The sequence below is a fragment of the Sceloporus occidentalis genome, unplaced genomic scaffold (assembly GCF_023333645.1).
Source record: "Sceloporus occidentalis isolate IW3139 unplaced genomic scaffold, rSceOcc1.0.p SCAF_12, whole genome shotgun sequence".
In the NCBI taxonomy this organism is placed as follows: Eukaryota; Metazoa; Chordata; class Lepidosauria; order Squamata; family Phrynosomatidae; genus Sceloporus; species Sceloporus occidentalis.
The window spans coordinates 15850025-15870330 of NW_028316992.1; the positions used below are offsets into that span (position 1 = coordinate 15850025).

Genomic DNA, 20306 nt, shown 5'->3' on the forward strand with positions numbered 1-20306 from the left:
ATCCTGCTAGAAACTTTCTTTCATCCTACTTTTGGACTTATTCTCTGTCAAGAATGAGGCAAATTGGACAAAAACAATTGGTCTTGTTAAGGTCAGTCTGCACATTCTACAGATACTTCTGACTGATTTACACCCATGTCTGAAGATGTTTGTAAATGCAAGGGGGAAATAAAAATGCATACAATTAGCTAGCAAAAGGGATTTGCAAATGATTTTTCAACTTTGGTAGTCTCTCAGTTGAGTGACCTGTTCTCTTAGCTAATTATATGTGTACTGCATTTGCTCAGGTTTTTTTAGACACTAACGTGTGACATTTAAGAAAATAAGGATGACATTTAACCATTAGATTTAGGGATAAACTACAGGCTATATTAAATGCTAGCATGTTTTCTTCTTTTGAACTTGGAAGTTCAGTCTAATTTGGATTGGGACAATCTTGCACTGGTAGGGGGAACTATTTCTTTCCTTCAGAGCTTAGTGGGTTTTTTAAAAAGGCAAATCCACCTGGTCCAAAAGCTTGGGGGCTAAAAAAAAAAAGCGAGGGAACTCCATTAATATCAATTGACAGAAAAAGTGTCTATTGACAGTTTTGTACAGAACAAACTGTTGTAAACTACAGGGAAACTAGCTTATACTTCTGGTACATAAATGATGTGCAGAGAGGGACTGCATTTTAAATTTAGTAGTAAACCATTGTTTACTTTTTGTATTTTTTTCAAAATGATTTCTCAAAGTTTAAATTTCTTAATAATTTGACCAGCATTTGAAGATTTATTCTCTAGCACAGGGGTAGGAATCATGTTGTTGGACTGCAAGTCCCAGCAGCCCTAGCCATGATAGGTGAGGAATGCTAAGAAATGCCATCTAGCAACATCTGTAGAGTCACATAGTTCCAACTTCCATTCTAGCCAAATCCTATTTTGTTAACATCAGTTTAGAGAACCAGTTAATAATGTTTTCATACAATGATACATGCACAAAGTGCTTAAGCAGACTTTTCTTAACTGCCTATACACAATGAAAAATAAATGCCAGGATGAGGCAAAACAAGACAAAAACGTTATACAGCCAAACAGGGAAAATCATAAATACACAACCAGTCTGAGTTTGTTTTGGGGACCAAGAGGTAGATGATAGTGGTGGTTCTATCCTTGGGCTTTGCTCGGGATATGATTTTAATTGGGAAAATGGTCCAGGGTAGGGGAACAGTTTATAAATATTTTCTTCTTTGTTATGGACCCAAGGTTCTTCTTTTAAAAATGGGAGAGAGAATGATCACAGTTGTCTGTGTCTTATCTAGTTAAGCCATTGGAAACAGTCCTTTAGTGGTGCTTCTAATCATAAAGGAAAATGGCTTTGATTTATCATGGTGGCTTGCTATTCCCATGTTCAGTATTAATACTATTTTAAGGCACTTTCACTAATCTGTTCTTTGAAATCATACTTGTGAACTATGACACCATTCACCTGGTAATGTGTGACAAAAATTAATAGAACTACAGGCTTGCTCAGGTTAGTGGATAAACATTTTGGCTGATTCATTAATAACATGAACATTTATTTTTGAGGCCATTTTTTGTTGCTGAATTCTGGTATGATATGGAATTGTGATATAATCTGGAATTCAAGAGGAGAAGGCTTCCCATCCCTGGTAGGTGGGTGCAGAGTTCCAATGGAGAAGATGAGGCAGGCAAAATCTTCCTCCTCTCTTCTCCACATCCCACCCCAGCTTGGAACTGTAGGCAGCATTCACTGCACTAAAGAGACAGGAAACACTTGGGTGCAAAATGGGAGTTTAATGTTTCATGGAAGAGCAAGGGTTTGCAGCACTGAAAGCTCATTAGGAGAACAAGATAGGTTGAAGCCCACCTGTGTACTCCGCATTGTATACTGTACCAGCTGATGGCTTTGTCATTCCATTGGAGCTGAGAAAGAAAGGGCACAGGTACACTTCTGCTGCTAATTAGCTTTTCCTGCACATGGCCCAGAGAGGGGGCAATGGAATATGCTGTGAGGTATTTCTCTGCAACGTCTAGTGCTAACATAGGGGCTCAACAGACCACCCCGAAAGGGCCAGGGCTGGAGGCGCCTGTTTTTGCTCCTGAGGGACACAGCAGCAGCCAAACCATGTGGCCTCCCTCCATACCAAAAAGAAACCACTAAAAGCAGGTTCTTTTCTTTTTAGTGCATGCGGCGGACGCCATGAGTGCACCATTGGAGCACTGCTGCACGTTGATGACACACACATGGTGCCATGTTAGCATCATGATGGCGGCCCCCATGTGGATGGGGCCAAGCCATGATGGCACCGCTGCCAAGCAGTAGGGCCATGCGGTCACTCCGCAATCCCGAGCCCTAAAATCGGTCCCCAACTGCCACTTTCTGGCAGTCTGAACTGGGCCATAGTGTCCCATTCCACTGACCCAAAACTGTACCCATACACCATTCTTTTTCAATCACCCTATATGTGAAGCTCTTTGGTTATCCATGGTGGTTGGATTGAGCAAGCATGGTAGCTAGAGTAAGTTTTGAACAGGAAGGGGTCTGTCTGAGTGAAATTTGTTGTCTGTCTGCTCATGTTTCTCAAAGGGATTCCTATTCCTTAAAGAACTGTGGTGAGTAGGTCAGTGAAGTGACCAGGGGAAGGTAAAATGGGGGTCTTAAAAGTTACTGACAGTACATAGGATAAAAAGAGAGGACAGGAGGATTTTAGGAATCCCTATCTCTTCCTTTTCTTACTATGAGAATGATACTTACATATGACCGACCAGGTAAATTGATAGATTTCCATGCATCACAATGAAAAAGCACTTCAGACTGGTTGAGATGTTTTTCAAAGTTTTGTTTCTTACTCTTTAGTAAGCCAGTTTTGAGGCCAACAATTTCTGTCCTTCTTCCCCTTTATTTTCCTTCTGATACTTCTTTCCTTTGAACAGAGAGACAATTGCATGCTTTAAAAACATATTTTCTTCCCTAAATGCTTCACCTCCCTGCCCCTCCTGCAGTGAACCTAATGTCCTCGATGACTCCCAAGGCCTGGCCGCTGAGGGCAACCTCACTAGGTACAGTGTTTACCCTACCTGTATGTCAGTGTCTGTGCTGGGAACAATCTGCTCCCTATCTTCACTGTCTCTCTTACTCATCCTTGATTACCTTTCCCTCCATTCCTGTTTCTTGTTCTTCATCGATGATCAGGCCTGCAAGTCAAAGGTGTAGCAACCCTACTACATTCTGAGCTCCAGCTGAACTGCAAATTTTACCAGGAGAAAAAAAAGAGAGAGAGAGAGAAAGTGCAAATTAAATGTAGATCAAAATTTGGCAAGCCAAGCACATAGATCATTATTTGTGGGATTTCTCCTTCCCTTTCCTCTTTCATATGGTTTTGTACTGTAGAAAGGTAACACTTTCCTCATATTATTAAATTAATATTTTAAGTATTGACTGGAGGCTTTTAAATATAAAATCTCTGCTTATGCATTTTTTCATAGTGCAGTACGAGATAATTGGGAAATATGATTTTTAAAATGATTTGCAGTTTTATCACTATGTAACATTACATGTGTTAATCATGAAGTGATGCTCTACTTGTCAATATATCCCCACCTCTTTTCTAAGAAGAGTGACTTTTTTACTTTCATCTTTAATTATCAAAATGCATGATCAGGCCTTATCTAAAGAAAACAACAATTTGCGTTCAAGAAAGCAAGGGTGACTCTTATGACCTCATACACTATGAGATCCGGAAAGCTTGTATAGAAGCAGTAACACTGCCGTGTTTTTAAGGTATACTAATTTTAATATATAAAAGGGAGGACTGCACCTTTAACACTCAGCTCAGTCATTTTAATCATTCTTACTGTTCTATTGTGTTGATACCTCTCAACAGACCTCAGTAGCTGGGAAGATACCTTATCTATTTTTCTCAAAGTCTTTGTTTTACTACAGGAAAGTAGCACATTTTTTCAGCTGTCCTAAGACTACTACTTCCTTTAGCACCGTTTTCTAAAGATGAGGAAATGTTGAGAGGGATTAATTTGTGAAATCTTTGTTTTGCTTTTGTCATAGATTTTTAGAACAGGAAATTATGTGTCACTGGATGTGTCATATCAACCATTCTCATGATTCATTAAGTCCGTTGTGTTTGCGTCTCTTGCCTTGGCAGATGGATCACTCTCAGATGGGTGGTGGCATTAAAGTGTGTGTGGGTGAGACAGATAAGGGGGCAGCAGGGATTTAAAACATGAAATATAATGTACTGATATATTTGCATAAACAAAAAAAATGAAAGTAGTAGTCTTAGGCTCACTAATTTGGGAATAAGCCCCATCAACCTTAGTGGTATTTACTTCTGAGTAGACAAGGACATTATTGCCCTGTGAGAAATTTTTACTAAAGAAGCTTGTTATCAATTCAGAGCTGATAAAAACTAATTTTTCAGTATGCTAACTCCACAGAATTAATTTGGAAACTTAGCTACAGGTAAGAGTAAGGAGTCATCTTATAGGCAAAAAATATATAATGATGCTTAGTACTTGCCTAGAAGTGAGAAAGAGCACTTTCTAAAAATATCTCCTTAATCTGTACTATTCTCATAATTAGTATCCTCATAATAAGGTGACAGCCCAAGGTTCACTGATTTGTTGATTTCCTGAAATATTGATTTCTTTCCTTTTCTTTAAAATAAAAAGAAAAAACCACCAAAATGCCCAAGGTGACACACATGAAGAATTTAACAAAATCTGTAAAACTTGAAACTCAAACAAAGAACATCAACAAATAACCAAAAATACAATATTTAAAGAAACCCACCACACACACATGCCTTAAAGGGTTGAGTGAAGAAGTAACTTAGAGGATAAATAGACCAGCACTAAACACTGGCATTAGGCTGGAGTGGGGGCATTGCGACCACCTGACTGCTCAGCAGGCAGTGTCATGCCCCTTCTTTGGCACTGCTTTTAGATGCACTGCACCAAATAATCAGCAAAAAGTCGCCGTATTGGTAGCAAGGGCGGCTTTTCACCACTTTAAGAAAGAGTGGCATTTTGCTGGTGCTTTATGGGCTGGCAAAGCACTGGATTGGAGCTGCAATGTGCAGTTGTTGCAGCCCCAATCCGGTGCTGAAAGGGGACACCACTCCTTTGGGACTGTCTATGCAACCCCTTAGTTGACAAGAACTATGTCAGTTATGGCTGAGCAAATGTTTGAATTTGTACTAGCACATACTGTTCATCAGGACTATATACCTACATGTTTGGCACTCTTTTTTTTGGGGGGGGGGGCAAAGAAGCTCCCCTGAGTGTGCCACAGCTCATAATTTTCCTCACTTACCCTTCTTGCATTTAATGTTCTTTATTTTAGAATTAGCCATTGGAAGGTAAACATGAATGTAATCTGCAAACCTGATCCCTAAAGTCTGAGAAAATCCTATTGTGAGAGGGTAAATAAGAAATACTCATTCTTTTTAATATCAGTTGACCCAATTGCTAGTCCCGGTATCAGATGACACTAGCTTGGGCCCCTTCCAGGACAGTTCCTGTTGTGGAGCCTTTTGCAAATAGGACATTGGCACTTGAAGGTACTTTCTAATACACAAACAGACCTTATAACTGTATATTTTTCTATAGGCCCTGCAACTGGGGTTGCAATTTTAGCCATTAGTGATGATTGCTTAATTACAAATAACCGGAGCTTGCCAGTCCATTTAATGCTTTATAAGGCCAGTATAGGAGCTGTTCCTCTTTAATTTATACTCATGCTCTTTACTTGCCATCAAGCTTCCAAGGAGATTCGTTTTGTTTCTGATTGTTTCTAACTCTAATTCCTTTCTACTTGTTGGGAAAGGAATGTGCATGCTTTTTAGATATATGTGTTTCCTTCTTTTAATGACCCCAAGTTTCAATGCAAGAGGATAAAAATGTGCGCCTTCCAATTTTACTCATTGTTATTCCCAGTACTAGTGGTATTGCAGGAGTTAGAGGAGGAGGGAAAGTAATGAGATAAGCGAAGCAGTAAGATCAGCTGATGGTGATAGATCTATGCAGTTGCTATATGTCCAGCTGATAATGGTCTGAGTTGTATACCCATATACTTTTCATAATTGTGCTCCTAATATACTCATTAGAGAACAGACATCAGTGCACTGCAGATGATAGAAGGAGCTTTCCAAGCCTGAATGTGTGCCATCAACAAGGCATTTACCATTCTTGACAAGCACTTTATGTTAAACCCAATATATGAAGAAATAAGAGCCACTTTAGTGTGTGCTACACTAATATATGCAGCCAAACATGGCCCCATATACTTTTCATAAATATACTCCTATATCCACACTAAAGAACAGAGATTGGTGCATTGTAGAAGGAAGCAGCTTTGCAGGCCTGAATGCGTACCAACAAGCTTGTAGTCCCTTCTTCTCTTCTCTGAGAATCTCTTGCTTTCTATGGCATTTGTGCCATAGCTTATGCACTGAACAATATATCCCAAAGGGTGCTCAACAATGGCTTCTTTTCATCCTAGAGAGAAGTGACCAGTGGGGTCCCACAGGGCTCTGTCCTGGGCCCAGTGCTATTCAACATCTTTATCAATGACCTGGATGACAGAATTGGGAGCATACTTATCAAATTTGCAGATGACACCAAATTAGGGGGAATAGCTAATACCCCAGAGGACAGGATCAAGATTCAAAATGACCTGAATAGACTAGAAAGCTGGGCCAAAGCTAACAAAATGAAATTCAACACAGAGAAATGTAAGGTATTGCACTTAGGGCGGAAAAATAAAATGCACAGATATAGGATGGGTGACACCTGGCTGAATGAAACTACGTGTGAAAGGGATCTAGGAGTCCAAGTAGACCACAAGTTGAACATGAGTGAACAGTGTGATGCGGCAGCTAAAAAGGCCAATGCTATTTTAGGCTGCATCAATAGAAGTATAGTGTCTAGATCAAGAGAAGTAATAGTGCCACTGTATTCTGCTTTGGTCAGGCCCCACCTAGAATATTGTGTCCAGTTCTGGGTGCCACAATTCACAAAGGACATTGAGAAACTGGAGCGTGTCCAAAGGAGGGCGACAAAAATGGTGAAGGGTCTGGAAACCATGCCCTATGAGGAACGACTTAGGGAGCTGGGGATGTTTAGCCTGGAGAAAAGAAGGTTAAGAGGTGATATGATAGCCCTGTTTAAATATTTGAAAGGATGTCATATTGAGGAGGGAGCAAGCTTGTTTTCTGCTGCTCCAGAGAACAGGACCCGGAACAATGGATGCAAGCTCCAGGAAAAGAGATTCCACCTGAACATTAGGAGGAACTTCCTGACAGTAAGGGCTGTTCGGCAGTGGAATGCACTTCCTCGGAAGGTGATAGAGTCTCCTTCCTTGGAGGTCTTTAAACAGAGGCTGGATGGCCATCTGTCAGGGATGCTTTGATTTGGATTTCCTGCATGGCAGGGGGTTGGACTGGATGGCCCTAGTGGTCTCTTCCAACTCTACGATTCTATGATTCTATGGATGGGGCAGAAAAGCATTCTATAATCATGTAGATTGTGTCCTCACACCACTTCCTGAGGCAGGAGAGAGATGATGTTAAATCATTTTGCTCTCTTCCTCAGTTTTTCTATTCTGCCTTGCCAGTTACAAAAGTTTTCAGGTTCTCTTCCTTCAACCACTATAACTGTCTATTTCCATAACTTGTGCAACATCTTTTTTAATCTAGTGCTTTCTCCTTGGTAGCCAACTGCTTAATTTATTTCTTCATCTTCTTTTTTAAAAAACTCTACCTCCCTTTTTTATTCTTTTTTCCTGTAGATATAACTTCAAAATATCATTATCTAAATGCTAAAAGCCATTGAACATCACAGGGCTTCTGCCTCTGAAACTGGCACAAGGCACAAGCCACATGATTGTGGATTGCTCTTGTGAACATCCAAGAATGATTATTCTGTTATAGACTGAAAAATAGGCCGATTTGTCCACCTTGACTGTTAATAAGATACAACAATCGGTACCTTATTTAGTGCTCAGTAGGCTTTAGCAGAAATACTGCTTCCAGTTTTGGTATGAAGCTCTTATAAATATTCAGCAGCATCAAACTTTACAGTTATCATGATAGTATTCACTATCCAGCAATGTAACACAGAATTACAACAAGGTAACTGGCTATGAGGTTAGTCAGATTGGATGTACTCTATCCCCAATTCCTTCTACATACACTTCTCTTCCAATTACATGTTATGCTGGTATAGAGTTTTGACTCACCTCATAGTAATTTTTGTGGCTGTACAATGACAGTTGTTGAATTATTTCCTAAATATCACTGCTGCATTGATGCTTAGAATTAGGCTGCAAATTATAAATTCAGGGGAGACAAGTGCATAATGATAAAAAAAAACTTGTAACTGTAATGAATGGATCGTTTTAATTAAATGAAAGTATAGAATAACTCATGTTGGAAGGTCAGAATGAGAATATCAAGTATTTTAAAAACAGATCTCTTATTTTGCTTGCTGTACAAGAAGATAAAAGCAATAGGTTTAATCTGTAAAGAGATCATTTTAAGTAAGCCATCAGGCAAACTTGAGAAGCTTCTGCCTTGGAGGCTTTTGTGTGGCAACTAGATAACTGTCTAGAAGAGTTTAGTAAAAGACAGTGATTATTTGCTATATGTTAAATATTATTTATAGCAAGTAAAGTCCAGCTGATGAATTGCTGCAATGCTAATACATACATTTTTCCTCTAGCACTAGACTCGAGGAATGTGCATTTTAGTCACATGCAATATTTTTTAGCGGTAGAGGAGCTCCCCTTAAAAAGCATTGCTTTAAAATTACCTGTTTTCATCTTCCGAAATATGTTTACTTCCACATTAATCTGTTTGCCACTTTCCATGTTGCTTTTCTTAAAGTGAAGCATTATGAATAGTCTAGCTAGTAATTCCGTTCTACAAAATGTCGTGTACAAAATGGTCTTCAGACTTAGCTGAGATTTTTTTTGTAGTGTTGTGTAATGTTTACCATTGGATGGATCAATTTGGAGAAGTCACCTACCCTGAAACAAATCCAGGGGTGAGATGGGAAGATTACAGCACATGACATGGGAGAAAAATTCTGATGGGAGTTCATGTCGCTGTGCTCCTACATGTTTTTCCCACTTTCCCTGGAAGCAATGAATAAACAGCATCATCTGTCAGTAGCACCCATTTGATTTTCTTTTAGTCCTCAAAGAGGAGGGAGTGAAGCAGAGGTGAGTGATGCTGAGAATGAGCTATATTCCCTGCAGCCATGTTTAGAACACTATATTAACACAAATGGCCAGCACTGATTGCTTAATAACTGTAGAAGGATACAAAGTATCTACAAGGATAAAAGAATAGAATATTAATCTTGGAAAAATATAATAAATCAGTTTCACTTTACTAGCATTATGTTTGCTAGTATTGTGTTTCTAATATTTTGATTTAAAACGTGTGTAAATTACCTTACTGACATTCCTTAAGCTGCAATAAACTAGAAATTTGAAGCATAGGCATCAAAATGGAGGGTGGGATATCAGCATTAGAATTCATTGCATACCTGCTAAATAGGATGCATTTTCATTAGCCCAAGGTACAAAGAACTAAGTGAGATCACCCCATAATTTAGCCTCTATCCAACTGAAAAGTAGTTCATCTAAGTAATAAATGTCACTGAAATTATCTCTTCATTCTTTTCTCCAAGAACCCTGGCAAGTATTCTTTCTTATATGAACAGCTGATATTCAATAATACTATATAAACGTTGCACTATAAAACTTTCAAGCAGAGTTTGAACATGTCCTAAGCTGGCGTATATGTGTTGTAATAGGGCATAGGTTTTCTGTTTAATTGTGGGAATACAATACAATTGTTCCTAATATAGATTTCTCCCCCTGTTGTCAATGAGTTGAATCTATTTCTTAAAAACAACAGCAACAACACACAAACATGCTTGTTGTATTCATTAGCCACAATGGGGATGTGTGTTCAGTGTTCCCTCCACCATTAACTCTTATACCCATGATGTGAATTATAACTTTGTCAACTGTGTTCATTGTTCACCTTATTCTGAACTGTTAAAGTTATGCAAAACTATTGATACCTATTGAATTAATCACAGGAGAAATGTATACTTCGATCTATTTCCTAAATATTTTTAAAATATTGATGTTAAAACAATACAAAACTAGTAACCTTATTATTGTCCTGTGCTCATCCTTAATGAAAGAGAAGTGGAAACAGTGGCTATTTTGGAATAGGTGCATTGTTGCCTGCTGAGCACTAAGATCTCAGTTTTGACAGTAAGATACTGCCACTTATGTGCAGCATAGTTCTGAATGTAATCTTTTCCTCCTAGTCCAGTCCCAAACCTAATAGATGTTCTCCCTTAACCTTCAAAGATTGTATAATCTTTTAAGTGGCTATGTCATTAATGTCTAGCAACATTTGCAAAGAAAATTAACTGCAAAATCTACATCCTTCTATATTAGCAATAATGCTCTTGACATTTAACAGAGTAGCAAGCGTTCAAAGCGAACCTGGACACCACAATCTCCTTCTTCAGCAACCACTGGGGAGAAAAAGAGGCCTGAGACAGGTGAGTTTGCAACATGTTCTATTAGATAACATTTCATTACATTTTGTTGAGAGGATTTTGCTTTGAATGTGCCTGTTGTAAGCATTGTTTTGATGCCGTATAACAGAAGTTTTCTCAGTCAAAGCCTCGCTAACAGATTGTACTAGCCTACTATCTGAGGTGCCAAGATAGTGATACAGAAGTGATCTCTTTCCAAAGCTGTGTAAAAAAGCAAGTGCTCTTGCAACAGGACTCCTTGCGAATGGCGCTTCTTTGTGTTACTTCCAGACTCACTCACAACTCTCCAACCTTTTTCAAGTTCCAATAAAATAAATTACAGAGGGAAGATGAAGAAAGCTGTATGACATTGTAGACAGCATAGCTAGTCATCGCTCATCTGTCATGGCATTGTAGGCAACTTGGTTAATATCATGCGAACCTCCCCAGTTCCTTTGCCCACTATTACCTCTGTATGTTGAGCATGTCTTCTATTTGAAAGGAATAGTGTCTAAAAGTAAACTGCAAGGAATGTTTGCTCTCTCTCTCTCACACACACACATACAAATGAGGAATAGAAATGGCCAAGGAACTCAGTTATGACCTGCACGTAAAGAACTATATAATCTCTTTGATTTTTGTTGTTGTTGTTGTTGCAATACATTCAGAATTTTTAAAAATAAATAAATAAACCATACTTTGCATAAGAATAAAGTGTTGCTGGTGGTGCTAGGAACTGCCACTGAATAGTTCAGCACAACAGGAATGTTGTCTGATTATCATTTAAAAACAACAAAACAACAAAAATTATATAACAAATATAAACAGCCAATAGCAACATTTGATTTTTCATCTGCTATGCTATATGTGTGTGTGTTGTGCACATGACAGTCACCAGATATGATGTGTTACTTAATGGAATAAAGAAAGGCTGTAGTAATGTTGTTCATCTGACCCATCAATTAATTTGGGTACCTCCCAAACAAACACTTTGTAGTCGGCCCTCGCCTTACACGGGGATCCGTTCTGGATCCCTTCGCGTAAGGCGAATTCCGCCTATGCTCAAGCCCCATTGAAAACAATGGGGCTTGTGTACGGTGGCGCGGCGGGCGCAACGGATGTGCGCGCCCATTCAATTGAATGGAACGCGCCGCCCTTCTGCCCTGTGCGCGCCCCGCGGCTTGAACGCGTAAGCTCAAGTCCGCGTAAAGCACGCCCATGTATGACGCGGGCGCGCTGCATTATTAGTCGGTAGAATATATACTTATGAACTGATTTTGACCAAATGTGATATTTACACTTAGGCTAGCATTCTGAATTTTTTCATGCAAGTTTGGAACAAATCAACAAATAATGTTTTGGAGAATTAATATTTTGGGTCCATTTTACATGAAGCGTAGTGAGACGTGTTGTACTAAATTATTGAAGGGAAATGCAGAGTTAAAAAAGCTCAAGGCCCTTTCATCTATATAGGTGAACTAGGCGCTTAGGGTGGCAAAATTTAGGGGTGGCTTGGCAACTTTTTTTGTATATTTTTTGCATAATTAAACAATATTAAAATGAAAACTCATTACAGCAAGCGATGTAAAAGCAAGCTACTGTATGACGGTTTCTTTGGACAATGGCAAAAACATAAATGTGCGCCCCCCTTTGTCCGTGGTACGGTCACATAGTACATCATCCGCCTTCCACATGCGCCTTGAATGTAACCTCAAGGTCAACAGCCCCCCTCCTCTCGCTGCCCACCCACCTTACCCTTAGTGCCATGACACGGAACGCCAGTCATCTTGAGTTTACTGTTTACAACAAACTAGTCTGTTTTTGTGTTTTGCATTTTGGTAGTTATCACGCAATAGTGTCAGAAACAGGTCTAACCAAGTCTTCATCAACAAAAGTCAAATTTCAGAACAGAAGTCTAAACTAAAAATTTTATTGAAAGAAAGAGATTGTATAAAAAGCACAGTTCATGGCATTATAGTCAGATCTAACTTATGACAATTTGACCATTTTATACCCCAGTTAACATCCCACCCCACAACAACCCCTATTGGTTATTATATTCCCGCTAAACACATAATTGACAACTTAATTACCCCATCATCCAAAATCTCCCCCCCATTTATGATGTTTTGAGAACCATTGCATGGACAGCAAGTTCCCACCAAACTTCTCCACAACAGTGAGATAATTTCCACCTGTTCCCACCAGTTCATAACCTTGAATTAAACAAACAGGAATGCGTATGAACCCGATCAAACAATCACACCAAGTAACATATAAATTAAAATTAACTTTAACGATTTTACTTTCTCAACTATCCCATCAGGGAAGGGCTCGGGTGATCAAAAGTGACACAGCTCCTCCAAGGTTGCAAACGGCTGAACTTGGGCATTTACTATGGTTATCATTCCTTTCCCTCTGTATTCCTTCCCCCCCTTTAGTTCACTCAAAGGATTAACCCTTCCTCCACCCAACTCTATAAGATTAATCATCCCCTTCTCCAAATATATATTTCCACTACCATACTCTCTAATTTATATAATTATGTTCAAGTCAGATTCTTCCATATTTCTCTAACAACTAATATGGAAGCATCCAATTATCCAACAACAAATTATGGGAGAATCCAAATTTTACATTCTGGTTCTGACATTCTTCCCCATGAAAGAACATCTCTCACCTCCTTGGTTTTTTATTTTTCTTTAATATGGTTTATAACCGTCTTAACTACATTTGTTGAGGTTGGGCATTTGTGAATCTTTTGTCTCTTATAACTCAAATTCTGGTTCTTTTATTATTCTATTTTAATGTGTCCTATCTTTATATAACATCATAACTGCCAACAGAACCCACCATTAAACAAATGTCAGCCAACTTTATTTAACTGTAATTTAATATATATAAACTATGGCAGGATACAAACGGGCAGGGGAAGACGTCTTGGAGGTGTATTCTGCTGAATACGGAGCCTCCAGACCGCCCGCCCCGGGGGCGTGGCTCAGGAGATGGGGCTTCCACATGGGGGGCAGTGAAGACGCCTCACCTGGGGCTGTTTCTGACCCACAGTTTCCAAACCGCCACCTCGGAGGACGCTGCAAAGAGAGAGGCAGCTTCCTCACGGGCGGCCAAAAACGGGGCTTTTTTTTTCCTTTGCCGGCTGGCGGATGCGCAGCTGCGCAGCTGCAGCGCTAAGCGGCGGCGGCAGAAAGCCTATGGGCACATTTAAAGTGCCCAAGCCTCTTTAAAACTTTTCCCCCCGCTCTGCCCAAGAACAATGGTGGTCTCCTGCCAGCTGGTGATCAGCTGGTGTTGGCATCCTTGTCCTCTTGCACTTTGCCAGTGTCACCAGCATCATGGATGCCTCCTCTCCTTTGGTCCCCGCGCTCTTGCTGAATCTGCAATGCACAGCCACAGCTGTTGCCGCTGCCACCGCTGTCCCCCTGCCATCCCACATCACCTCCCTTGTACATATGTAAATATTTACAGTTTTAGCGGTTTTTATTGTTAGGTGAAAATGGCACAGGAATGTGTGTAGGGGCTCACTTTAAAGTCCAAACTTTCCAAGCAGCGCATGCATACATGTTGCTCTAGGGTTAGGGTTAGGGTTAGGGTTACGAGTCTTAAAATGCGCTGCAGCTGTGCTGCAGCTTCCACACCTGCATGGCAGCTGATGCTGCAATTAAAGCCTGACTGCAAACTGCGCATGTTCCAGGACCCCGACTCATTATGCGACGCAGCAGACACGGAGCTTTTAAATGGGCAACTTAAATTAGCAGCGTAGCAATTCTGGCGTACCGGTGCAGCAGCTTACAGACGGAGCTGCGCAGCTGCGCATCAAACGGAAAAGAAGCGGAGAAAAGCAGCACCTTTTTAATGCCGCTTCTTCCCGCTTGGGGCGTGCGGGGGGGGTGTTCATGGCAGCATTCAGGTAAGGCCCGTCTGAAGGCTCTACTTTCATGACGTCATGAATACACCCCTTTTTGCCCGTCTGTATCCCGCCTATGGTTCTTTTCCACCTATCTTTTGGCATAAGAATCAAGGTCTCTTTCCACCAGTCATCTATAAAATTATTAATACATATTTAAAACATTGTTAACCTTAGTTGTATGTTGAAAACACAAAATTAAAAACACAAGTTGAAACACATTTTTAAACATAACAACTCCATTAAATGTTCCACCAGTTGCAACAAATTTAAAACCAAGTGGCTCTCTAATTAACAGGGAAAAATTAAACAAAATATTTTAGAAAGCCTATTTCCTAGGCTCCTGGGTACAAGTGTTTAAATACAGAGGTGGTAGCTCAACTAATTTTGTCCTCTCGTTCTTTCTTTCTTTCTTTTTCTATAATCAACAATCCAAATTATATAGTCCAAACATTTTAAATTCATAATCTATCTTCTTTTATTGTCACTTAAATTGTTGTTTTTTAATTCCGTTTATATATAATCAGTCTACAACATTGTTCTTTAAGTATTTCTTTAAGGCGGGTACTTTAAAACTCCACTGAGTCTGGTCGAGTTCAATCAAAACGGCTGGCGGCCCACTGGTCACCAATCTTAAAGGCTCTGTTCCAGGGTTCCCAACCCCCGAGTGACTTTGATATCCTTGCTGTACTAATTTCTGTTAACCTTGTATGTCTAGAAACATGACATAACTTGCAATGTTAGTCCGGCATAGAATGATTCAGGTTTGCTGAGGAAGACCAACTGAGTGTCGAAACGGCCTCAAAGCACTCCGGAGGTAGCCGTCCTGACAAAAATAATTTTCACCATTAAAAAGGTAGAATCAATGAAGGACCTTGCTACCTGTAAAGACCACATGCCATATTTTCATGCCTCAATGCTGCAAGCACCTATGATGTTTTTTTCAGATTGATTGGACTGGATTGCTGCAGCTTCATTACATGGACTTGGATCATTAGGGACAATTACAAGGATACAGTACAGTGTTATATATGCATACATAGTTGTTCTAATGTGTGCTATGGAAAGACAATATTGTCAATATAAATGTATATGTTTTAGACACGTCTCGGTTGTAATTATCTAATTATCCACACACAATAATTGTTGTTTCCCTCCTTTTTGGACTTTGATATCCTTGCCATTCCGAAGTGTGAGGCAAAATCAATCCTCTGGCTAGCAGGGAACAATCAAGCTGGTGAAGAGGTGGTGTGAATGGGTCTATTATTTTCATCCAGTCCTTCATCATCGCTGTATAAGGCTTAGGTGATAAATGGTCTGCCCTGGCCTCGCATCGGGAGGCATGGAGACACACTATCCACGATGCTGCAGCTTTTTTCGAAAGCTCACGCCAAACGAGTCTTGAAGAGAAACGGCCACGCGGAAAGAACCGCAACCGGGAAACATCACCCAAAGAGACTTTCCACTGTGCTTTCTGCAACCAGACCTGTTTGTCTCGGATTGGCCTTTTTAGTCACCAACGTGCTTGTACAAAGCGCATGATGAGTCCTTCCTGAATCTAGAAGGACTAGAAAAACAAAAACTATTTTGACTGTAGTGATTCATTTTTTAATGATAATAGCCATGTAAGATTATCAGTTATTTTATATTCTACAAATTTTAACTCATGTCTACCTAATATCTGCTTTTCAGGATAAATGTTTAGTTTAAAAAGTTTTCACAGACTACCCGTAAATGTTTTTATCGCAACTAAACAGCCAATTTTTGTTAAATGCTGCATCTATGTTTTATCCTGGGGAAAAAAATAGGGATTCCACTATATATATTTTTCCTTTATGGTATTGGTTTAGCACCTTCTCTTTTTAGGTACCAGTATGGCTGATAGGAAGAAACCCTCTGGTGTTTGGTTCCAAAAAAGAAAAAAAGGACAGGGAAGAAAATGTAAAAAAAATCTAAAGAGTCTTTCAAAAAAAACCTTCTTGGACAAAATGACAGTTCGTTACTAAAAGGGCCAGACATTGAAAAGCCATCAACTTCTGCTAAAGCATCAGAACAAATGATTGAAGCAATAGTTGATGGGGAGAAATGCCTTCCCCAAGACAATACTGTAGCATTGGACGTTACGTCAAGTGGACATGAAATCAAAAAAGACGGCATAATTGAAGAATTATGGAATTAAATGGTTATATTGAAGATGAAGACAGATAAAGGAGTTTGGTCACAATCTAGAATTTTTTTTTCATAATAATGAATATCCAAGTAATTATGCTACATTTAGATTATTGTGCCAATTCTTACCTATTTTTGTATAAAGAAAGAGGGGTTATACTCCTGCTGTAGTTATAAATGCACAAATTATATCTACTGGCATGATGTAGCATCATGTTGAAAAGATGCATATGTGGAGGTGAGAGCAGGGGAAAAATCAAAAGATGCTAAGCACCATCAGATGCAACTCAGATGCTTTTCCTACAAGTTCTAAGTGTCAACACAAATATCTCAGAGAAGTTCTATCAGCAATTTAGTCCTCAGTGAATTTCATCTCCAGAAACTTGAATTGTTCCTCTAAATAATGAAGTTTAACAGACTTTATCATGTTGTCTGAGCACATTCATTGGAAAGAAATAAATTCACTAAAAATTGCATCCAAATCTAGATGTATACATTCAGACTAGAAGAGGTCCCATGGAGGAGAGTCTGCTTCAACCAGCCCTCAGTTACATGCACCAAAACCAGAAACCAGCCCTTGGTGTCTTACATTTTGTGTGAGGGTCAGAAGCCATCCCATCTAACATTTAGACTACTGTAGTGATCCAGATGTTTAAACCATAGCATACAAAATCCTTCCCAGTTGCTAACAACCCCAAGAAACAAAGCGTCTTATTATATCAAATAGGGTAATCAAGTTAATGAACACACACACACAATTCACTAAAAAACCTGAAGACTATATACAGATGCAAACAGATGAAGGATATGAAAATATATTATTGTGAACCTAGTGTACTGCCTTATGTTTTCTAGCTAAGGAGACCTCTTTTGTCGCGTCAGAAAACCCAAACTGAACCTCGTAGCCGTCATGGAGCACGACTCTCTACTACACGTAGAAGCATACAGCCAAAAGCAAAACCAACTGGTAAGGAAACATTTTTCTAAGTCTAGTTTGTAACTTATTAAAAATTACAGTACTGGTTTTCTATTTTTTTGATATTTATTTTTCAACCACCTAAACAGAGTGTCAAATGGAAAAGGGAATGTGGAAGTTGCTCTTCCCTAAACTACTGCTAATCAAAGTGGTGGTCCCTGGCCTGGCCTGGTGCCAGTGCCTGGAGTGTTTCTGGAAAGAAAGAAAGAAAGAAAGAAAGAAAGAAAGAAAGAAAGAAAGAAAGAAAGAACCTTTGACACCAATGACACAGATAAGGTGCCAGTCCCTGCAGCACTGGAAAAATGAAATTTCCTGAACTGGGAAGCACTACCCTAGACCAGTGATGGAGAACCTTTTTGGGGCTGAGTGCCCCAACTCAAAGTTTTTCTGGCACCGGGTGTTACCCGGTCCCCGGGGCAGGACTTATGCCCTCCAGGGATGGGACTTCCACCCCGTGGGGATGGGACCTCTGGGGTGGGGCTTCTCTCCCCAGCCGGAGGCCAGGAAAGATCTGGAGGAGGAGGAACAGGCATGGGTGACTGTTACACTTTCTCTCTGCTGGGTGCTGGGCCAAATGGCGTTGTGTATCATTTCTGGCAGGCATGACATAGGTTCGCCATCACAGCCCTAGACCATACTTCACTTGCCACTGAAATTGGGGCCAGACATAGAGCCTGCAGTGAGCTAAAGTGTTCAAGTCCATTTTTCTGGTTCTCATTTTAAATTTTTTGTGTTCTGTCTCCCAACAGTCCTGCTACAATCATCAGGCAAATAAGAAGTAGCAATTAAAAACTTGCAAGAGTGTGTCACTTCCAAGGCCTTCATAGTCGCTCAATAGGGTCTCCATTCTCACTTGCGCTGTTTTGTTGTTGTTGTTGATGATGATCTGTTAAGCATTATGGATGGAATCCTGTTGATGACATGCACAGGCATGAACTCCTATTATTCCTGTGTATGTCCTTTTAAGATTGTTGCAGGAGACACCCAGTTCCTCCTTTTTGCAATGACCTCCCCACAGCTTATGTGTTAGCTGCTGGCAGACATTCCCGACAGCCATTTAATGGCCAAAGGAAACTTGAGGATGCCTAAGCAGTGTCCAGCTGCAGAAATACAATTGGAAGAAGACTGCATCTTCCCAAACGTCCAAGAGGACAATGTTTTCTTTGTGCATCTGGCAGCAGAAATGCAGCCTGGGTATCTGCTTGTATCTAGTCAAATATAAGATACAAGATATAAATCTTTGGCACTGTCTATCATTCTGTTTTGATTTGTTGTGAGCCAGCTTGAGAACTCTTGTGTGGAAAGGTAGCGCAATTTGATTGAAAGCAAATTGAAACAACGGTGTAGAAGATGACCAATGCCTTTCAGGTTTTGAAATAGTTCAAGAAAGGATGTAAACTGCTCTCAGCAGCCTAAAAAACAAAACAAAACAAAAAAATCAACCATGCATTTGTGCATCCACTGTTGCTTATGTTTTAATATTGCAGTGGATCAAAAGCGATCAGTAACTTTCACTGAAGCTCAGTCAGAAGCATCAACCTCAAAACCTGATCCAGCACCTCTGGGAGCGCAGCAACCAAGCAGCAAAAAGAGCAGCCCTGCAGAAGGTGGCAAGCCGGATTCTACAAATAAACCTACTGTCACTTCCTCGCTTGCTGTTATCGTGGCAGATCTCCACAGTCAAGTCTCATCTAGCCAGGTAATTTGGTGAAGAAGATAGAAAATGTATTTCATCTTCTTAAATGTATAATCAGAATAGCCATTAGTTGACTCCAATGTATTCTCCTGTCTCTATGTTAGCCATTTATTTTTCTTATGGTGTCTAAAATTAGTCATGGTGCATTTTCTGACCTGTTCTGCACCTTGTTTTTGCATATTTTAGTATACCTCTATGAATAGAGAAATTATTACAATTACTATTCAGAGAAGCGGTATGTAAAATTTTCCAGTGAAAATTTACAACAGAATATATACATCTTATGTTTACTCATAGCTGTCTGGGTTGTCCTGCAACCAACCATGTTAGATGGGCTAAATATAGGGTATGTATTTTAACTATATGTATTTTCTAAGTAGGTAAGCACTGACAAATGCTAGTGCTCAGAAGACTAGACTAACAGTGCTAAATTTGTTTCTATTTTGCAAAATCTCCTCCTACTCAGTCCGTCACAAGTATTTATTTATTTATTTTAATTTTTTCCCATTTAGAGTATTTATGCCCTGCTCTTCAGCCACAAAGGCTGTCACAGCAGCTTAAAATTATTATTATATTATTATTAGCCTGCTTATCACTCAGTACTTAAGTTCACCCTGTGGGGACACTTATTATTATTATTTCTTAGCTATCAGTTTCCAGGCACAGTACAAGGTGTTGGTTATCACCTTTAAAGCCCTACATGGCTCGGGCCCAACCTATCTAAGGGATCGCCTGCTTCCATACAATCTGCCCCGTACACTTAGATCATCAGGGAGGAATTTATTATAGCCCTTAAAGACCAGGTTGACGGCGACCTCCCAGAGGACATTCTCTGCAGCCGCTCCCAACTTATGGAATGGCTTGCCAGACGAGATCCATCAAATTACCAATCTAGAGAGCTTTAAAAAAAGCCATTAAGACGGATCTCTTCTGGCAGGCCTTCCCAGAATAAAACAC

General features: G+C 39.8%; 1 protein-coding gene across 1 annotated transcript in view; it reads left to right on the forward strand.

Moving 5' to 3' along the window:
* The window catches only part of UNC80 (unc-80 subunit of NALCN channel complex), a 166757-nt gene that overhangs the window by 140645 nt on the left and 5806 nt on the right, over window positions 1-20306 (forward strand). Inside the window, exons 61-64 of the mRNA XM_089477635.1 lie at window positions 3006-3062; window positions 10526-10607; window positions 17533-17644; window positions 19141-19352. Coding sequence (XP_089333761.1) covers window positions 3006-3062; window positions 10526-10607; window positions 17533-17644; window positions 19141-19352 — 463 coding nt within the window. The remainder of the gene's footprint in view (window positions 1-3005; window positions 3063-10525; window positions 10608-17532; window positions 17645-19140; window positions 19353-20306) is intronic.